The sequence below is a fragment of the Lepisma saccharinum genome, chromosome 15 (genome assembly GCF_977018435.1).
Source record: "Lepisma saccharinum chromosome 15, izLepSacc3.1, whole genome shotgun sequence".
Classification (NCBI taxonomy): domain Eukaryota; kingdom Metazoa; phylum Arthropoda; class Insecta; order Zygentoma; family Lepismatidae; genus Lepisma; species Lepisma saccharinum.
The window spans coordinates 5868584-5888307 of NC_139243.1; the positions used below are offsets into that span (position 1 = coordinate 5868584).

The following is a 19724-nucleotide window of genomic DNA, read 5'->3' on the forward strand; positions in this document are numbered from 1 at the left end:
TTTCAACCCATTTTCTAAGAATTGAGGGGTCTAGTGAGAGAGGGAGCTATGCCACTTTGACAAGAAATGGACATAAGTTGAGTTTTCTAAAGCATTGCATTGAGTCATAATTTGTATAACAAAGGGTAATTTTTTTTTCTGAACATATTGTTAGGTAAATTATTCAAAAGGAAAAATATGAATTTCAATATAAATACCATTTATTATGAACATGTATGGTATATTGTTGTAGTATACCCATGCGGAAAAATCAATCTAGCACATCAAATACTTTGAACAAGGCTTAAATACTTTTGCCTGAGTGTAAATCACGTTCACAGGGTTACATATGATCTACATAAAGACAACTTCATATGTCTTCTGGAGGATCTTCATTGTCCATTGTTTCTGTGGATTTTAGTTTTCGGTAAACACCATGAAAAACTAGAGGAATATAAGGCATTATTGCCATGAGATCTTTTAACTTCAGGGCTGATATTAAATCTAGCACTGGTTACTGCAACACAACCTCTGCCACTAATATTGCAGACACCATCAGTAAGTGGCATAGCTCCTTCCCTCACTCAAAATGCTGATGAGGACGTATTCAAGAACTCAGAAAATCTGCTGCAGAACAAGCGGGAGCTATGCCACATGGTTGTAGTTCACATGATAGATGACAGATGGCAGGAGAAGACTGAAAATGGCAAAAAATAAAATTTTCAAGATTTGTGACATAGCTCCTTCTCTCACTAGGCCCCTCAATTGGTGATTCAGCATTTATATGAATACGTGTTATTTTTCTTGAAATACCGGGTGATCCGTTTGAGATGTCAGAAAAGTAAACTGTTGTGTACAATAGGTTAACGTACATATCTCCGAGCAGTTTGTTGCAATATATGCAGAAAGGATGCAAGTTTTGAGCGAGTGCAGGTTTACAAACTTCAGCCATGTGGCTGTACTAGTGTGCATATAACACTAGAACATTTCACATCCCATACGATACATTGTGCGCTGTTGTGGCGTGACCACTATCTTTATCTACCGTGAATGCTAGCGCCATGTGGCAGAAGTCTGTAACCCTCCATTCACTCAAAACTTACATCCTTTCTGCATATATTACAACAAACTGCTCAGACATACGTACGTTAACCTATTGCACACAACGGTTTACTTTTCTGACATCTCAAACTGACCACCAGATACATTTCATACCTAGTGAGACCTATAATGTGTTTCTGCAACAATTACGTTAATAATCTAGGTTCTTCTTAAAGGTATGATCCAGTTTTAATTTCAAATTCTTACTGGTCATTTGTTTTAATTAATAAATATATATGCTCTAATAGCATATGCTGAGCAGAGCATGTTTTTATCTTACCTCTCAGAAAGCAGGAAAAAACTTTAACAAGTTCCGTTTTGCTGCTACCCAGGCATCATAAAATAGAGTTAAAAACATGTGGCCAGTAGGAGGGCCAGGAGTATATAAATTTGCTTGTTTTAGTTCAGTAAATATGCTGACAGAAAGCGTTAACTTAAAAATACAGAGTGAATCAAAAGTCACTCAACACCCCTTATAAAATGTAAAGGAGTTACACTGGGTACAAATGGTCATGATAGAAACAGGTTAGGCCAAGGGGGAACCATATTTGTGAATTCCAAGCGGACATCGACCATATTAAATTCAACTCAAAAATTTGTAAATGCGAAGGGCGTGATGTGATATCATTTCAGGCTAGAATTTCACGAGAAATGCAATGGTGAAAGTTTTTTTTCGATGTATCCTTAATCAGGAAAAGTTATGACTGCATGATTGTAACAAATGTCTCGTAACGCGTGAGGAGATAGTACTGCTGTCTGGGGAGAGAAGTTCACGTGCCATTGCAAATGATTTTAATCAACCACACTCCCAGTGAGATCCGGTGTCATATGCGACAGTTCCACAATTACTCCAAAAGTTCCGGGATACAGAATCAATCGACGATAGGCCAGGACGTCTCGGAACTTCCACAGACTCATTAGGAGCATTCTGGCACTGTTTTCTCGCACCCTGAAAACACATTTGTTACAATCATGCAACTATTTCCTGATTAAAGATAGATTGAAAAACCACCATTGCATTTCCTGTGAAATTCAAGCTTGATTTGTTAGATCACGCCACCCCCTTCCCATTTAAAAATATTGAGCTGTATTCAATATGGCAGATGTCCGCTTGGAAGGCACCAATATGGTTTCCCTTGGCCTAACCTGTTTCTATCATGACCATTTGTACCCAGCATAACCTGTAAATAAATGGTAACAACTTAATACCGAACCATAGGCCGAACGAACTGAAGTAATGCAAAAAAGACCAATGAATCCTATACACGGTACAGCCATACATTAAAATTAGTTATATGGTAGTTTAAAGCATCTTTAAGTGTTTTACTGTCCAAAAAACAAACTACATCTGGCCTACTTAGTACTGACAGACACTGATGTTTTTCTCGTCAGGTGTTTTCTACTTTCCTTACCTTCACTTTCAAATGCAACTGTTGATAGCTGCTTCATTAAGTATGAAAATGAAACTAAGAACGCAAAACACAACGGTATAAACACTGTCACTAATTTATATGAGACAATAAAAAAAGTAAAAACTGGTCTGTTAAAAATATATTATTGGCCTACAAAACTAAAAACAAACTTAAAGGAAATCAGCAAGGGTGGGCCGAACCAACCAAAGCCGAACTAGAGGGCGCCTACTGTACTATGTGGCCATTCTCTCCTATGTGTGGTCTAAGGCATCAGGGTACGTGATTGTTTGAGTTTCCCGTGGGGAAGCGTTACAACTTTTCTACCAAGATTTCATCTGGTGGCCACCCACCTTTGTGATGAAATGTGGGAGCTATGAATGAGTAACGTAGCCTGGTTATAGAAAACCCACAACAGTGAGGGTTCGTCGTGCTGACCACGCGTCACCCCGTAACTGGTTTTTTGATCCCCACCTTGGCAGGTGGGAGCGAGGCCAGCAGTTGGTAGTTAGAACCTGGCCCTCACAGGCTGTTGCACCATTGATTATTACGAGGCGTATTTTTAAAGTAAGTACCGTTTTGAAATTCCGCTGCTGCATCGCTGCGGTCGGTGTCCTGTGCATGCGCACTGTGTACCTACATCTGTTGGCAAGCCACAGACGCCATTGCGGCAACAACCGATCGTGTATACATTTGCTTTTGCGTATTTAAAATGCCTCCGCCGATTGAGAATCCCGCCGACTGTGAAATACGTGCTGTTATTAGTTTTCTTAGTGCTAAAGGCATGAAAGCAGTTGAAATTCACAGTCAGATTTGTGAAGTGTAAAGGCGATGAAACATGGGTGGCCTACGTTACACCCGAAACAAAACAACAATCCATGGAATGGCGGCATTCAACATCGCCCAAGAAAGTGAAGTTTAAGCAGACAATTTCAGTCCAGAAAATCATGTGTACCATGTTTTGGAACAGGAAGGGGGTGTTGCTTGTTGATTTTTTGCCTCGTGGTGACACAAATTCTGAAACATATTGTGAGACTTTAAAAAACTGCACCGTGTCATTCAAAACAAAAGGCGCGGCATGCTGAGTAAAGGGATCATTTTGCTGCATGACAATGCCCGTCCACATGCAGCCAATCAAACTCAAGATCTCATCGCATCATTTGGCTGGGAACAATTTGATCATCCTCCATACAGCCCCGATCTAGCACCCAGTGACTACCACGTGTTTCTGCAACTGAAGAAGCATCTCGGAGGTCAGCGCCACGATGACGACGATAGCCTCAAAATGGCCGTGTTGCAGTGGCTGTCAACTCAGGCGGCAAACTTCTATGATGACGGAATACAAGAGCTTGTTGTTTGATATGATAAGTGCCTTAATATTGGTGGCAATTATGTGGAAAAGTAGATAAAAGTGTGGTCTTTCATGTAACAATAAAATTGTTACAAAAAGTTTACTTGTTTTTTGTACATATCAAAACCGTACTTACTTAAAAAATACGCTTCGTATTATTGAATAAAGAATATGTTTGCATTAGGTTCTTTTTCATGTGTCCAAAAAATACCAGGTGTCCCAGTAGTCTTTCCCTGATTACAAACTTTATTCATATCCGCTATATGCAATGTAGAGATGTGAAAGTGGTGCCAAAATATTGGAAAACTAACAGAGTTTATTTGTTGCAGGTTTAAGTAATGTGGCTGTAGTGTAGCAGTGTCAGTGCCAAGGAATCCGGAATTAATGCTCTTGACATCGGGTGGCATCTTTCCATACAATGTTTCTTGGACTTAACAGGATTTGGGAATGAATATAAATTCCATTTTTTAAATACCAACTTATTGATGGCAGATATTCTAGACGAAAGAATTCTGTACATTTGAAAGTTCCTCTGCACTGTTATTGGTGACCGGGTCTCGTGATACCAGAGGACATGCTGCGCTTTTTCCTGATTTGTGAACATATCCAGTTTTCTGGGCACTGACACTGCTACACTCCAGCCACGTTACTCAAACCTGCAACAAATAAACTCTGTTAGTTTTCCAATATTTTGGCACCACTTTCACATCTCTACCTTGCATATAGCGGATATGAATAAAGTTTGTAATCGGGGAAAGACTTCTGGGACACCCTGTATAATAATGTTTCATTGTCAAGGACATACGAGTTTAATAACATGTGGGCAATAGAAGTTTCCTCATGTGAAGAAACAAAAAATGGTTCATTTGTACTTACAGTAATTCTTATTTCTGCATAATCAAGTTTTTATCAACTTGACACCAGCCACAAAAATTACAGGGGATACAGATGATTGCCTGTTAAAAATTTCGAATTTGTCCATGGGCGTCCGGAAGGGGGGGCCGTGGCCCCCCCTGGAAAATGGAAGTCAACCAAAAATTATGTATTTCACACATAATTTCATTTTAGCCACAATAATGTGTGTTAATTATTGCATGAACATCATAAATTCAAATTTAAGCAATGTTTTTTTAGGGAACAACACTATTTTTGGAGAAAATGTGCCTTGTTTGCCCCCCTGAAAAAATACCTTCCTTGCCCCTCCCTGGAAAAAATCCTGCGGACGTTCATGATTTTGTCTGGAAAGAAACCCCCCCCACTCTTTATACTTGCATGTTTTCACTAGCTTCATCATTGTTGGGTAATATGCTGTTTTTTTTAGTCTACTTACACGAAATGATGGACTTCACTAAAACTAAAAGCATATGGCATTCACTATCATCACAACAGCCACCCATTGAGTCCCAGAAACCCTGTAGTTTCTGTGCAATTAGTTGTGCATGTACAGGGTGATTCAAAAGTCTCTTGACATTTTAATCAAATAATTTTACTGACAATACTGCTGAAAAGTACTTAGATAGAAGACAAACTCTGTACATTTCAATGTGGTGGCCCTGTTAAGTATAGACATAGCACCCACCTCTCTTGCTTAGACTGGAACACATGCTCCAACATGGCTGGCATGATCTCCCCTGTTGCTGCAGCTACTCCCTGTGCCAGTTGCTGAATGGTGTTGATCTTTACTCGGTACACCCTAAACTTAAAGAAACCCCAGACAAAAAAGTCTAGGGGAGTCAGGTATCAGCGAGATAGTCCCTAATATTCTGGTGAAATGGGATGGTGCATCATCTTGCTGGAAAACAACAGTGTCTTTTATCCCATCCTGAAAACCACTCGTTATCGTAAGGAAAATGTCAAGAGACTTTTGAATCACACTGTATATTCCTTATTGCAGGTAATTTTTAGTAAAAACATCCTTTATCGATACACTTATAAAAAAATAAAGTTGAGAAATAAAGTAGTACATTTTCACTAAATAATAATCTATTCTTTATTCTTTAGTACAGAAAATATTCCAAAAGGAAAACACAAAATTGCAATCATGGGTACCAAAATATATATACACACACGCGCATACAAGTCTCATGGCTACATAAAGAGATGGAAATTTATTTAGGCAATTCACACCCAAGAAGATAAGAAATAAGAGTTATGATAAAGTTCACAGAACATAACACAACTTCCCCCTTAAAAATATATGTTTTTTTACACAAACATCTTTGCTTGTAACAGTATACAATTCACTCAGTATCAATGAAGCATTTTGGTATAAATTTGTTATTTTCAAACATGATCGAAAACTTATAAAATAATAACCGCATATTTCATGAATTTGGTTATTAATACTGAGAGCCTATTTTGCTAACTATATACAGTCAAAATATTTACAAAGCTGCTTTGATTGGCAAAAATGTATTAGAATTGACAAAACTATCACAGGTACACTACAGAAACAACAGGTACAAATATTAATAGTGTTAAAAGAGTTGAGAAAAGTGTACATACATTACATATTTCTTAAAAGTAGAAGTCAGTCCAATTATCACAATTGGAAATAGGAATGACAACCGCACCAAATTAAAGAAAGTCTTTTTTTTTTTCAATCTAAATCTAGGATTACTTACGTGAAATTTAGAAATTTCGTATTTCTGCATTGCACAATTTAATGGTTAAATTGTAATAATTTCAAAGATCCACTGTCTTCATTCACTAAGGGTACGGCATCTGGAGCGGAGATGGTACCACATCATTGCTTTGTTTGTTTCCAGGTGGCGGTAGTTGCAATTTCTCTCCTTTGGTGATAAATAGCAGTCTTCTCAGAAAAATTTCAAATTAAATCCTGTTAACCTTTTAATACAAAGGCCGTTGCAGAGAAGGTGAGACAGATTTCTTCCTGGCTTGGCAACACTGCCTATTGTTTCGGCACTAGTCGCGTCGTGTAGGATGACTCATTTTGTTTCCGTAGCAAGTTGTCACATGTTGCGAAACCACGTTAGTGAGCAGCTGTGTTGATTTATGTGGAACGTGTTTTGTTTACCCCTCCAGGTTTTTGTGTATAACATTGCTTTTCGCGATGAGTATTCAAGATTAACAGCGACAAGTCATAAAATTTTGTTGGCGTTTAGGGAAAAGTGCTGCGGAAACATATGCAATGTTTCAATAGACTGAGTAGAGCCATAGTGCACCGATGGCACAAGTTGTTTAAAGATGGGCACGAATCAAGCGAATCATATTGCACCACGATAACACACGCCTGCATACCACGCAGGCTTTTCAGAATTACGCGACGAAGAGAAAAATAGAAAATTTCCTGCATCCAGCATACAGCCCGGACCTTGCACCCTGCGACATTTGGCTATTTCCACTTTTAAAGGTCGCTTTACGTGGTCGTCATTTCATGACGAACAAAGAAGTGATCACCGCAGCGTAAGTTTTCTTCACTTCGCTACCTGACGACGAATTTAGGCAGGAGCCTATGGACGCTTGCTTAGCTGTCAATGGTGCCTATTTTGAAAAAGATGTACTCTACTCGATATGGCTGATTCTGAATAAAAATTTTGTGGTTTATAATTTTTTTGTTTCATTTTAATGATTCTTGGAGGGGTCCATGGACATGCTTGTCTTTTAACTGCTACGCAGTCACGACTTTTTGACCTATTGCGCTCATTTTGGTCTCAATCAGCAGCTAATGAACCGAATTTTCACCAGAGTACATTTGCTAGCCAATGGAGGTCGCTGTTTTCCTATACAGGAATTAGTCTCACCTTCTCTGCGACAGCCTTTGTATTAGGAGCATAAGTTACATTCCTAATATTAACAGGGTTACAGGATTTGATTTTAATTTTGCTAACACCAAAGGAGAAATAATAAAAAAAATATTTTCAAGTACATAGAATCAACAATACAAATTCCACAGCTTTAGCATGAACCAAATGACCACTTATTGATATGTTGCACTCACATGATCGTTTGAACCTCTTATAAACACACATCACTGAACCTGGACAGGCACACCCGACTTGGTACCCCATCCTCAAAAAAGATCCCCGACCTGAAAAAAGAAAAGATGCGGTGCGCATACTCGACCCCCCTCAAGCCACACAGGGAACAGAAACTGCACCGCACCGAGCAGCACAGCCCAGCCCCCCCAACCACCACCCAGTAGTGCCACCTGGCAACAGGAAACAGATGACTCAAACCAGAATACACGCGCCAGCGCTGCCGAATGGGAGAAATTGCAACTACCGCCACCCGGAAACAAACAAAGCAGTGACGTGGTACCATCTCCGCTCCAGATGCCGTACCCTTAATGAATGAAGACAGTGGATCTTTGAAATTAATAGGATATAACCATTAAATTGTGCAACACAGAAATACGAAATTTCTAAATTTCACGTAAGTAAGTTTACTGCATCCATCATAAATCTAGGATATTTACTACATATCTTTGGAATGTAAAGATCTATGAGCATAGAACTGTTTCTATATAGCTCAACTATGGCCTAATGCTTTTAAGCTGCTGTCTATTTTATCAGTCTATGTGTTCATGGAATTTTGTGCATGCAACTGATATACCTTAACTTTCAATAAAATTTACACTGCAGAAAAAAGCATGCAAAATTTAATTTTTTCGGTACATGGTAAAAAACTTCTTTTCCTTGGATTAAGTATTCTCTCTCCAAATGAACAAACACCGGATCACTGTTGCTTGTGTATTGCATGCACAATCAAGATCTAAAGAGAATTTTTTACTATTGCTTTTTTTAAAATTTTAATAGTAGACATATTACAGACGAAAGAACTAGACAAAATTGACATGCATTGAAAAGGTCTTCGAAATTTGCTCATACAACTGATTTTACAGTATGATCAAGTCATGAAATTCTAACAGATTTAGCAGAAAAAGAAGAATTATAGGATTTGCATTTCTTTTCATCCTACACAACACTATTAGCAACATTTAACCTAATAAATTTGGCATTTGAGGAAGCAGTTGTGTTGGTAAAGTATACCTTACAGGAGTAAACATGGATTGAAATAAACAGTAGTTCAGTTTCTACAGGAGATCTGATTCTACGAGAGTGTTCCTTGTGTTTAGGCACTAATTGTATTAGTATAAAAAAAATAGTGCCCACTGGTCTAACAGTTATGCTTTTGAGATACATTTTAGTGGAGTGGGCTGTAAATATTTTTATATAATCTCGAATATAACCTTTTCTCCAAGATCTCAAGCTTAGTTTCCTCTAAATTTCTGTTTCTTGTCATCTCACCCTTCTCTTCCCGTACTTTATCTCCTGAAAAGGCATTTTAATCCAAGAATTTTCACGCTGCCATTCATTTCTGACGAAACAAATACATGTACTGAGTTCCTAAATGCTTTTCGGAATGAAAATTCAGCGGGAAAGAAATATTCCAATTTGTATTTACACTAGCGCTAGTTCCTAACTAAATGAATTCTATGTAAATAATCAACAGTACTTTTACACAACTGATACCTACATATATAATATTTACACATTTTCCTGGTCTAATTTTGTACAAAACGGAAATGCAATAGTACCTGAAGTTTGTAAACTATTTGTTGTTGTATTGCTATAATGTATTCAATCCAAACTCTGCAAGGTTTTTCATCAAACTGAAACCACAACGTAAAGTGTCCTCAAAAACTGCCACACATTTATACATGTTAACACTAAAAAAAAATACCCCAAAACAACTTATTGCACATGTCTGAAAGATCATTTCCTTGTACTCCATATTGGAAGACAATTGCCTACAGACAAAACAAAATCATTTAGGGTTTATTGCAATTGTGGATACAAAATGCGAGATACTTTGCAGTATCGTGGAATGTTGAGTACTGTTGTATTTATAGCCAAAAAATATTTGCACCCTATAATATCACTTTAAAAAATGCGAACACATTGTAAAAAAAAGGGGATAAACATTGAATGTCTATGAATAATTTGGTATATACATATGTGATCTGCCAAGGGTACCACCTTTTCGGTTTAAATCATTTAGGTAAGGGTTTTTGGTCTTAAAATCTTTACAATTCACTTGAAATATTGCATTAAGTAGTTATTTGACTTGATGAGACGACTGTGCAATATAAAACTATTTTTTCTAGTCAAACTATGCTGGTAACAGAGATAAATTACTTGACTGCTAAGGCTTAAGATTCTCGTTTTTATTCTCGGTTTCAGCTGAAACAAAGCCTGGTGGTTGGTTGTGCTCATTTCTGAAGAACCCGTCACAGCACAAGCATACTAGTCAAAACATGTTCCACCAGTAGAGTCCCATAACACGTATTTGCTTTCGTACTTCTTAAAGCACATGTCGTACCATTTTCTGCAAGGTTAAATATAGTGGCATTTCTATGGAAACAAAATAATATTATACAAGAGAACTTGCATCAGGGAGTACATTACTGGCAATATAATCAAAATTAAAGCTACAGTTTTAGGAGGGCAAAAATCTGCAGAGACAGTAAGGAATGTCTCTGGCTAATGTTCCTTATAAATATTGGAATTTCGGTAAGAAACTGAAGGGTGTTTCACAAAGAAAATGCACTGTGAAAACAGAATTTCGCTGCTATATAGTTTCGATACAAAAAAAAAACATATTTTTTTCCCAGACAACATGTAACTTCTGGATAACCTTATATCAAATGCCAACTATATAGTGTAATATGACTTCACCCTATTCTTGAGATCAATTCAACACTATTTGGTGCATATTTTCATTCACCAATCTGATTGAATGTACAATAATATAAGCAGCTCATCAACAAACAAGTAACCAGTAGCACTAACCCAGCAACAAAATTACCATACATATAACTTTCTATCAAAAATAATTAACTACAGTAAACAACTTCATCCTTATATCACACTTTTCTTTCTTGATAAAAAAATCCACGTTTTTAAACCCCGATTCAACATTTGGTAACGAGGCCAATGTAAAAAACTGGCGCAATTTACTACAAAGACAATCTCTTAACAATAATTAATGAATATAATTTGCTCGGTAAGCATCAATGTTTGTTCACTTGCATTAGTTGCTCCTAACGTCATCGAGACAAGATCCGCGCTAAGGATGGCATCACTTCAGCTTGGATTGGGCCGTAGTCCACAACTTCTCCATCCACAGTTAGGTAACCGCCTGCAGATTGTGGTTCCAATCTGAATGCAGTCACGGGTATCATCTCTGCCGTTGGAGAATTCAGATGTGTCCCGGATGACAAGCCCAAAAGAAACTGCCAGGAAAAATGCTTTTATTTAATTTGTTGTATGCTATAATCAAAGAACTGTGCCAGCATGCTGTGGCATATACTATATCCTAGTAAATTTATTTTAAGTTTAAGAACATACTGTGGCTCAGGTAATGTTCCAACGTTTGTCTTAAGTGGGCTTTAAAGTATGTCCTGGCATGTATCTAGAAATAATATTAATTTATGTATTATGAATAGACCTATAAATTATATTAACATATTAATGATAAACTTTTACATTATTATTTCTGGGACACTTGGTTTGAACCCATCTTGAAATATACAGAGTGTTTCATAAATAATGGAGGGGTTACAAAAATTTATTGCAAGTAAATTACTGAACTCCGTAAAATCATCAGCTGAGCCCTAGAATTTAGTTCTACGAGGGTTGGGGAGTAAGTCATGGCAACCCAGTAATAATTCGACAATCGAAGGATGTATTAAAAATTTGTATATACAACTGAAGGAGTATCCATTATGGATATTTTGTTGGTAGGAATCATGAATGAAAACCCAAGCAACCCTGTGACATACACATGTATTAATGTACAAGTTACAAAAACCTGTCTGGCCCTGTGACATACACATGTTACAAAAACTTGTATGATTATGACAAACCTTCGAAATAATCTCACGCATTGTCCACAGCACGCTGCCATCGATGTGGAAGATGTCAAATACCATCGGCAGCACCATCCTCTTCACCATACCTGAAGCGGGTGCCTGAATTATTACTGGGTTGCCATGACTTACTCCCCAACCCTCGTATTTTATTGTTTTAATTTAATTTTGAAATTTAATTCTGAAAACCTTTCAGTACTCTCTCACCTGTAACAGCTGGCCTCTGCTGATTCCAGCCTTTATTACCAAGAGCCAAATAACCCCATCGTCAATCTTTGAGTTGGGTGCGAAGAAAGCATCGCTGCCAATGTGGGACTGGTACGAAGCATGGACCATTACAAATTCACCTGGAAATAAATATATTTCAACTGTGTGATACGGAAAACTAGCATTAAATAAAACCACTCTCTACTTGTGTGTGTGGTTTAACACTTTCTTTCTAAAAACCGACGTTTCGTACCTGTTCCCAGATCCTTCCCCAGGGTAGTGCAAAGAAACCACCAGTGGTCAGAAGTAGCGAGCTACTTGTAGCGTCGCTACTGTAGCTAGCTACAAAATTTGTAGCTGTAGCTGTAGCGACGCTACATTTTGAAAATTGTAGTTGTAGCGGTAGCGAAGCTACAAAATTCCTGTAGTTGTAGCGAAAATTTCGCTACAGCTACATTTTTTCTCAGCATTTTGAGGCGAATTTAACGTGGCAACAGCGTCAGAAAAGTCGACAATAACCCTTAATTTTGCAGAAGGTTCATTAAGACAGTCTGTTTACATGAAGACACAGATTATCTAGATTGTAGATTATAGATATCTGCGTAATTTATTTAATTAGTATGTGAATAATTTAGATATCCACATAACTAACTGACATATATGAATATATTCCAGCTAACAGCTATGTTTTTTTTATCTGCATCGCTATTTTTAGAAAAACATGCCTCGTTTGCTTCACCGCTGGAAAAAGTGCCTCGTTTGCTTCACCCCCGGAACAAATCCTGTGGATATCCATGGTGTAAGATACATCAAAATGTCATTAATTGCTGTGTAAAATATAACTTGCAGTGCAAAAACGAGCGATGGATTTTCCACTGCACTGACAAAGGAATAGTGCCAGCAATAAATGGCTCAGTACGTTAACAGCATTGATCATCGTCAGTATACTGAATCTCACCAGCAAGAAATTATTGTTACAAGAATGATATACAGTTTCTGGAATTACAATTATTTTCGCGATAATTTTTGTTCACAAATTTTAAAATTACAATACATTTAGAACACTCAGGTTTACACGACAGTTTCCTAAATATATTTTACCATATTGCAAAAAGTATGCAGAAACGACAATTTTCTTTAGTTAATATACATTGTTTTCAAATTTATGTATTTTTCCTACTTTCCTGTAACTTTTGCTAATCATGACATTCTCATCATCATCATCATCATCCTTCGCCGTTTCCTGCCTCTGGCTGGGTCAGCACAGAAGTCAAGCCTATTAATTTTTTTCCTGGTCTTCCACCACTCCTCTCGTTCCACGGTGTTCCAATCTTGTCCTCTTCTCCTAACACTCTCTGCTATCTGCTTTTTTCACCAACATCTTGGTTTCCCCCTTGGCTATATTCCCACTCCTTTTGCATTATAAGCTCTTACTGGTAGTCTTTCTGCATCCATCCTCTTCATGTGTCCGAACCATCTCATGCGTGCCTGATCTAGTCTGTCCTGAAGCTTCACCACACCCACTGCCTGTCGGATCTCCTCATTCCTTATTCTATCCCTTCCTCAAAAGACTCCTTAAAAATTTCATCTCCACTGCCCGCATCTTCTTTTTGTTTCTCTATGACATTGTCCAAGTTTCTGATCCAGTAATTACTGGCACATAGTATGTGTTATATATTACCTTCTTGCATTTCATAGGTACACCCCTGTTCCATATTAATCTTCGAACGCTTTGATATAGTCCACTACCCATTTGTCCTCTTCTGTTTACCTCCTCATCTATTCTTCAACTTCTCTCAATCATGACAATGAGTATGAATGGTTTATTTAATTATTCTCTTATCTAGTCGCTTTCTGCCATTTTCCGCTAATTGTGAGAACGAGGAAGAATGTTGAATGATGAGCAGTGTGGGGAATGGAGGAGCAGGACGATCCCATCCTCCCAACTTGGCGTGTTTCCTTGTTTTTGTTTTGAATCCATTTTATGCATAGATAAGCTGATCGAGACTGGATCCGAACCACTATGTGCCTCCGCTGGGTATCGAACCTGGGGCCCTTTTTGATTTTGTAATCAAAGGGCTCCAGGTACTTTTCATTCAAAATGCTGCCTTCGTATCAGTCTACAAAAAATGAAATATTTATTCTGAAGAAAAATATGTTGATGTGAACATGAATACGTAATCCTACCAAATTTTATTTGTGTATAATTGTAATCATTAATTTGGATAACACCCTACTTGCAATATTCATATATCAAATTTGAATTGATATGCCACTTGCATAGGTATGGTATTCTCAAAAACTATAGTAAAAATAAGTAACTGAAGTGACAATGCTTTCAAAATTATTGAATGATGGGAATCATATTAATAAATAACAGAATTTATTTACCAGTAGTAGGAGATTTTTAATATCCATCCATATGGTTGTTTTTAATTTTTTTATGCAAAAGTAGCGAAGTAGTGAGTAACGCACATGAGTAGCGTAGCGAGCTACTTTTTGGTAAATGTAGTTGTAGCTGTAGCGAAGCTACATTTTGGAAGAGTAGCTGTAGCTGTAGCGAAGCTACTTTTAAAATGTAGCGTTCTGATCACTGGAAACCACATTGAAAGGATAAAAGTGGAATAAAAAAAATGGCCACCAGCTGTCTTGCGTAAAAGATGCATGTCACTATCTACCACCATGTAGCGCTGGTCTTGCTTTAGAAAAATAACCTGTTAAGCTACATGTAAGGAGTGGCTTGTGATTTATTTAATAATTGCAATTGCAAGCTGTGGTTATGTGAACCTTTAGGGAGATTTCACACTGAAGCAACAAGTTGCAAAATACACTTGTTTCTCTGCTCAGTTCACATGATGCAGTCATCGATACTGATATAATTGCACTAATCAGTTTATTAGTCACCAGAAGTAAATGTAAGAAGAGACATTGCTATGTGTAAATCATTGACTGATCTAGTTTCGAGTGACTTGCCTCCAAGTGCTGGTGGCCGTTTCAAACAAAAGCAGTCTCGTTCTAAATTACCAAAACACGGCATCTTTACATGATGTTGAAGGCAAATTACAGGCAATAACTACATCTACCAAAAAGTAGCTCACTACGCTACTCTTGTTCGCTACTATTTTGCTACTTTTGCACTACATCTGCATAAAAACTTAAACAACTATATGGATTCTGTTATTTATTAACTTGATTCCAGTCATTTGATAATTTTGATAGCAGTCTTACTTTAGTTACTTATTTTTAATATAGTGTTTGAGAATAACGTACCTATGTAAGCAGCATATATGAATTCAAATTTGATATACGAGTATTGCAATTAGGATGATACCCAAATTAATGATTACAACTATACATATATGAAATTTGATAGGATTATTTACATTTATATATCAACATATTTTCCTTGAGAATAAATATTGAGTAGAGTCACATAGCAATTCTGAACCAGTCTCTGTTACCTTACCTGTGCATAAAGTGGACTCAAAATAAAAACTAGGAAAGATGCCTGGAGGATGGGATCCTCCTGCTCCTCCATTCCCCACACTGCTCATCGTCATTCATCATTCTTCCTCATTCTTGCAATTAGCCAAAAGTGGTAGAAAGCGACTCTGGATAATTACTAAATAAAACATTCATCCTCATTGCCATGATCAGTGAAAGTAACAGAAAAGTGAAACAAATATATTGAGGAAACTGACGTGTAAATTTGAGTGTTCTAAACACATTGCAATTTGAAAATTTGTGAACAAATATTATGACGAAAATAATTGTAATTCCAGAAAGTGTAAGTCTATCGTTCTTGTAACAATAATGTCTTGCAGGTGAGATCCTGACAATGGTCAATGTTGTTAATGTACTAAACCATTCATTGCTGGTACTATTGCTTTGTCATTCTATTGGAAAATGGATCGCTTGTTTTTAAACTGCAAGTTGTGTTTTACACAGTAATTAATGACATTTTCTGTCTCTTACACCATGGATATCCACAGGATTTGTTCTCAGACTGGCGCAAACGAGGCATGTTTTTCCCCAAAATAGCGATGCAGCTCAAAACAACGTAGCTGTTAGCCGGAATATATTCATGTATTCCAGTTTAGAATTATTCAGATACTAATGAATAAATTACGTGGACATCTACAATCTAGATTATCTGTATTTCCATGTAATAGACTGTCTTTATGAACTTCCTGCAAAAGTAAGCGTTACTGTCAATTTTGGCACTGAAAATTTTCCTCAAAATGCTGCGACGAAATTTAGCTGTAGTGAAATTTTCACTACAACAACTACAGGAATTTTGTAGCTTCGCTACTGCTACAATTTTCAAAATGTAGCGCCGCTACAGCTACAAATTTTGTAGCTAGCTACAGTAGCACCGGTACAAGTAGCATGCTACTTCCGATCACTGGTAATTTATTATATCAACAAATTAGAGGTTCAAAAATGCTGTAAGGCTGCCGGTTGGACTCTCTTCTAGAGTCTAAATATAGCTTGTTGGGTGAAGCATTCACTGTGCATGCATGAAACACAAACTAAGGCAACACGATGCACAGTACTGAGAAAACGGCCGAGTCTGAGCAACATGTGCAGCTTGTCGTTTCACTTCAGCTCAAAAAGGTTCAATTGATTACTGAAAGTTTGCTTCTAAGCATCTGTTGCTGATCACCTGTTGCATGTCACCTGTCGCTTCAGTCCGAATTCTCATTTAAGAAATTAGGATATGCACTGCACTCCAACCAAAAGGTTCTTTAGAATTTGAAGTCATTCATTGATATTTTGTTGATGGATGGATCTTCTTCAATACATCTTCTTCAAACAACATTTTGTAAAAGTTTACATACATGTGATTCAAGTTTGCCTTATTAATCAACATAGCTTTTAAAATTTATACTGTGCTGTGTGGTTTTTACGCACACAGTTGGAAATTGGAAAGTATGTATGTAAAACTGTATTTATTTGTACATGTTCTGGCCTAGATTGCTTTTGCCCGGTAGTCGGGGAAGTCAACAGTTGGGTTCCCTCAACGGCTTCCCCATTTGAAAGGTAACAATAGAACCCTGCCCCGGTTGTTGGGGGTGGGTCTTTTGTCGGAGGTATAAATACCTGTTAGGTTCTCTCTTATGCTCTCAGATTTTCAGGCTCACAGATCGAAGAAAGTGGCCTTCCCTTAATGGATTGACAGTTTTTCGGATGCAGCAATACACACAGAGCGTAAGCACCGTAGCTATGCGTAGATACCTCTGCATGATAAACTGCAGGGGCGGGTTGGCGCTATGGTAAATAGTGTGCTCGTAGAGTGAAGTCTTGAAAAATGCAATTCTCTGTGTTATGGGGCAAAAGGCAACCGGGAGCGGTTGATATTGGACTTCTTATAAAAGATGTATATACAGCGACGGGTAGAAGTGTAAATAAATGTCGTACATAAAGAGATAAATCCGTAACACGTTATTCTTGTCAACAACTGAAAGAGCATTCTTGTCACTTATCCACAAACTATTCATGTACGAAAAGACTAGTTCAGTAAGGCATTAGTTCCAGGTAAACAGAGAAGAAAGTGGCACATAACTGCAGCAGTGTAGACCTCTAATATAAACTGCGCTAGTCAGATGCAAATGACTGAATATTACTATCTCATAGTAATAGTAGAGAAGGTGTTTTGTTCCAGTAATTATATGCAGATGGTGGGCCCACGATGAGCCTAGGGAGGGAAGAAGAGAGAGAAAAGGAGATACCTTTTCCTTTTCTCTCCTCTTTCTCTCACAATTTGTAATTCAAAATTGGGCCAACTTGAGAGAGAGAGAGAGAGAGAGAGAGAGAGAGAGAGAGAGATAGATAGTTAGGAAGAAGGGAGTTAGCGAGGGAGGGAAAGAATGAGGTTACCCCCATGCGCCCCCACCCTACTTTCCTTCTCTCCTACGAGGAGGGAGGAATGGATGACTCTTCTTTCTTCCTCATTCTCTCTCTTTCGCTTTTCAGAAAAAGAGGAAAAGAAAGAAAAAGAGAGGAGAAACATTAGCTCTATTTTATGCACTTAAATGTGCGACTTTAAGTGTCTAAAATTTTGCCCCACAAAATCCTCCCTACGAAAGAACCCTGACTACACCACTGACCCTAGTATCTGTGCATCTGAAAACAGTCAGCTCATGCTTAATGTTAGGGCTTACCCTCAATAACATCCCAGTTGGAAGGAACGGGCTGCGTCAGTGCAGGAAGCTGTGAAGGAGGACCATACATTCTCACGTTCGACCGTGCCAAATTGTCCCAGCTGACCATGGATGAGCCATCCGCAGACCTGTAGCTCGAACCGGCCGTCGAGAAGTAGGTGCTCTTCTTCGAAACGGCCGAGTAGAAACTGTCCAGCCGCGGTCGACCCGTTTCATCATCCGACAACGTAGCATCCACGTCGCCACCGATTGAGCACTCCAAAATGGACCCCGTCTCGTCCCCGCTGCTGATCACGGAACACATCGACTGGGACGAGATGGAGCCGATGCGGTGGTTCCTGAAGTCCTGGTTGAGGCTCAGGTCCTCGTGGTAGCTCTGGCTTCGATACGTACCGTTACTCACGGGATGCGCGAGGCCATTGATGGCCTGTGTGCTGCTTCTTTTAAGTTGCTTGTTCTGCATCATGGCGTGGTCTCTTTTGGCTGCTTTGTATCCTGAGAGGGGAATGTAGGATAACCTTCCTTTGTACGTTCTCAGTCCTGGAAGAGCACACATGAAATTAACAAAACAACAATGGGGACGAGCCGATAAGAATCTGATAAAAAATTGCCAACGTACTGATGAATGTACGTAATTAATAGTGTGCAGATTTTTAGGTGCTGAAAGCTGAAAAATATTTTGTATGTTCCGAAACAGTGGAAATACTTATGTGGCTAAAAGTCTATTTTAATTTGAAATTCTGTCAAACAAATAAATAGAGACAAGTGACAACAAGATGCTTATTTCATTCTTTGATTACAATGAACAACAAAGCATATTTCCAAATTGTCCATTGAAAATGTACTCCAAATCAGATTATCTCTGAACAATGACTTGTATTGTGAAAACTGCTTTTCCACATTACACGTAGTCAAACATGTACATTTGAAGTGGGAAATCATGCACACTTACACCATGAATTTCTACTACACATTCACTCTCCTGAACCTGAGCAACTTTACACAGTTTTTGGTACCCTCTGTTTTTTCGAACAGACTTCAGAATTTGTCTTTAAGTATCTGCAAGGGTGTCCCTGATAGAGAGTTCATTTTTGTTTCCACTCCATTAACGTCCTTCACTGTTTCGCAAAGCAGTTGTGAGAAAGTTTGCTGCTACACAAAAAGCTTAGATTTGCAGATACGAACCCCGAATCATTTTGTAAACAATGTTTAAGTATTGCAAAATGTTTCGTCTATTTTATGCATTAACTCTAAAATAGGAATTTACACAAAGCATTCAGAGTCTAAAAATATTTACATTTTGTTTCTTTCCTAGAAATGTGTGTTAAAGGTAGGGGTGTGCAGGATCCCGAAAAGTTGGGACCAGGATCGGGAAAAAAATTCCCGTCCCAATCCAGACTTCAGGAAATGACTTCCCGACTCTTCGGGATCCCGAGCAGTCAAGAAATACTGAATGGTCATTTCAAAAAAGTCGTTAATTGTAGACGTTTTCTGCATTGTAAGTTTCTGGAACTTACCGGAAACTGTAAGGTTTTATTCCAGAAATGCGAAAACAATCACTTAACGTTAAAATGGCATGTAGAATTCGAGATTTCCAGAGCTGCGGGAAATTTGGAACA

At 38.1% G+C, this 19724-nt stretch overlaps 1 protein-coding gene across 1 annotated transcript in view; it reads right to left on the minus strand.

Moving 5' to 3' along the window:
- Nucleotides 1-5805: 5805 nt before the first annotated feature.
- LOC145999544 (sphingosine kinase 1-like) overlaps nucleotides 5806-19724 on the minus strand; it is a 144663-nt gene continuing 130744 nt past the window's right edge. Inside the window, exons 6-8 of the mRNA XM_083136541.1 lie at nucleotides 18106-18645; nucleotides 11942-12081; nucleotides 5806-11098 (exon numbers count right to left, since the gene is read on the minus strand). Of these exons, the coding sequence (XP_082992667.1) occupies nucleotides 10913-11098; nucleotides 11942-12081; nucleotides 18106-18645 (866 nt within the window). The 3' untranslated portion in view covers nucleotides 5806-10912. The remainder of the gene's footprint in view (nucleotides 11099-11941; nucleotides 12082-18105; nucleotides 18646-19724) is intronic.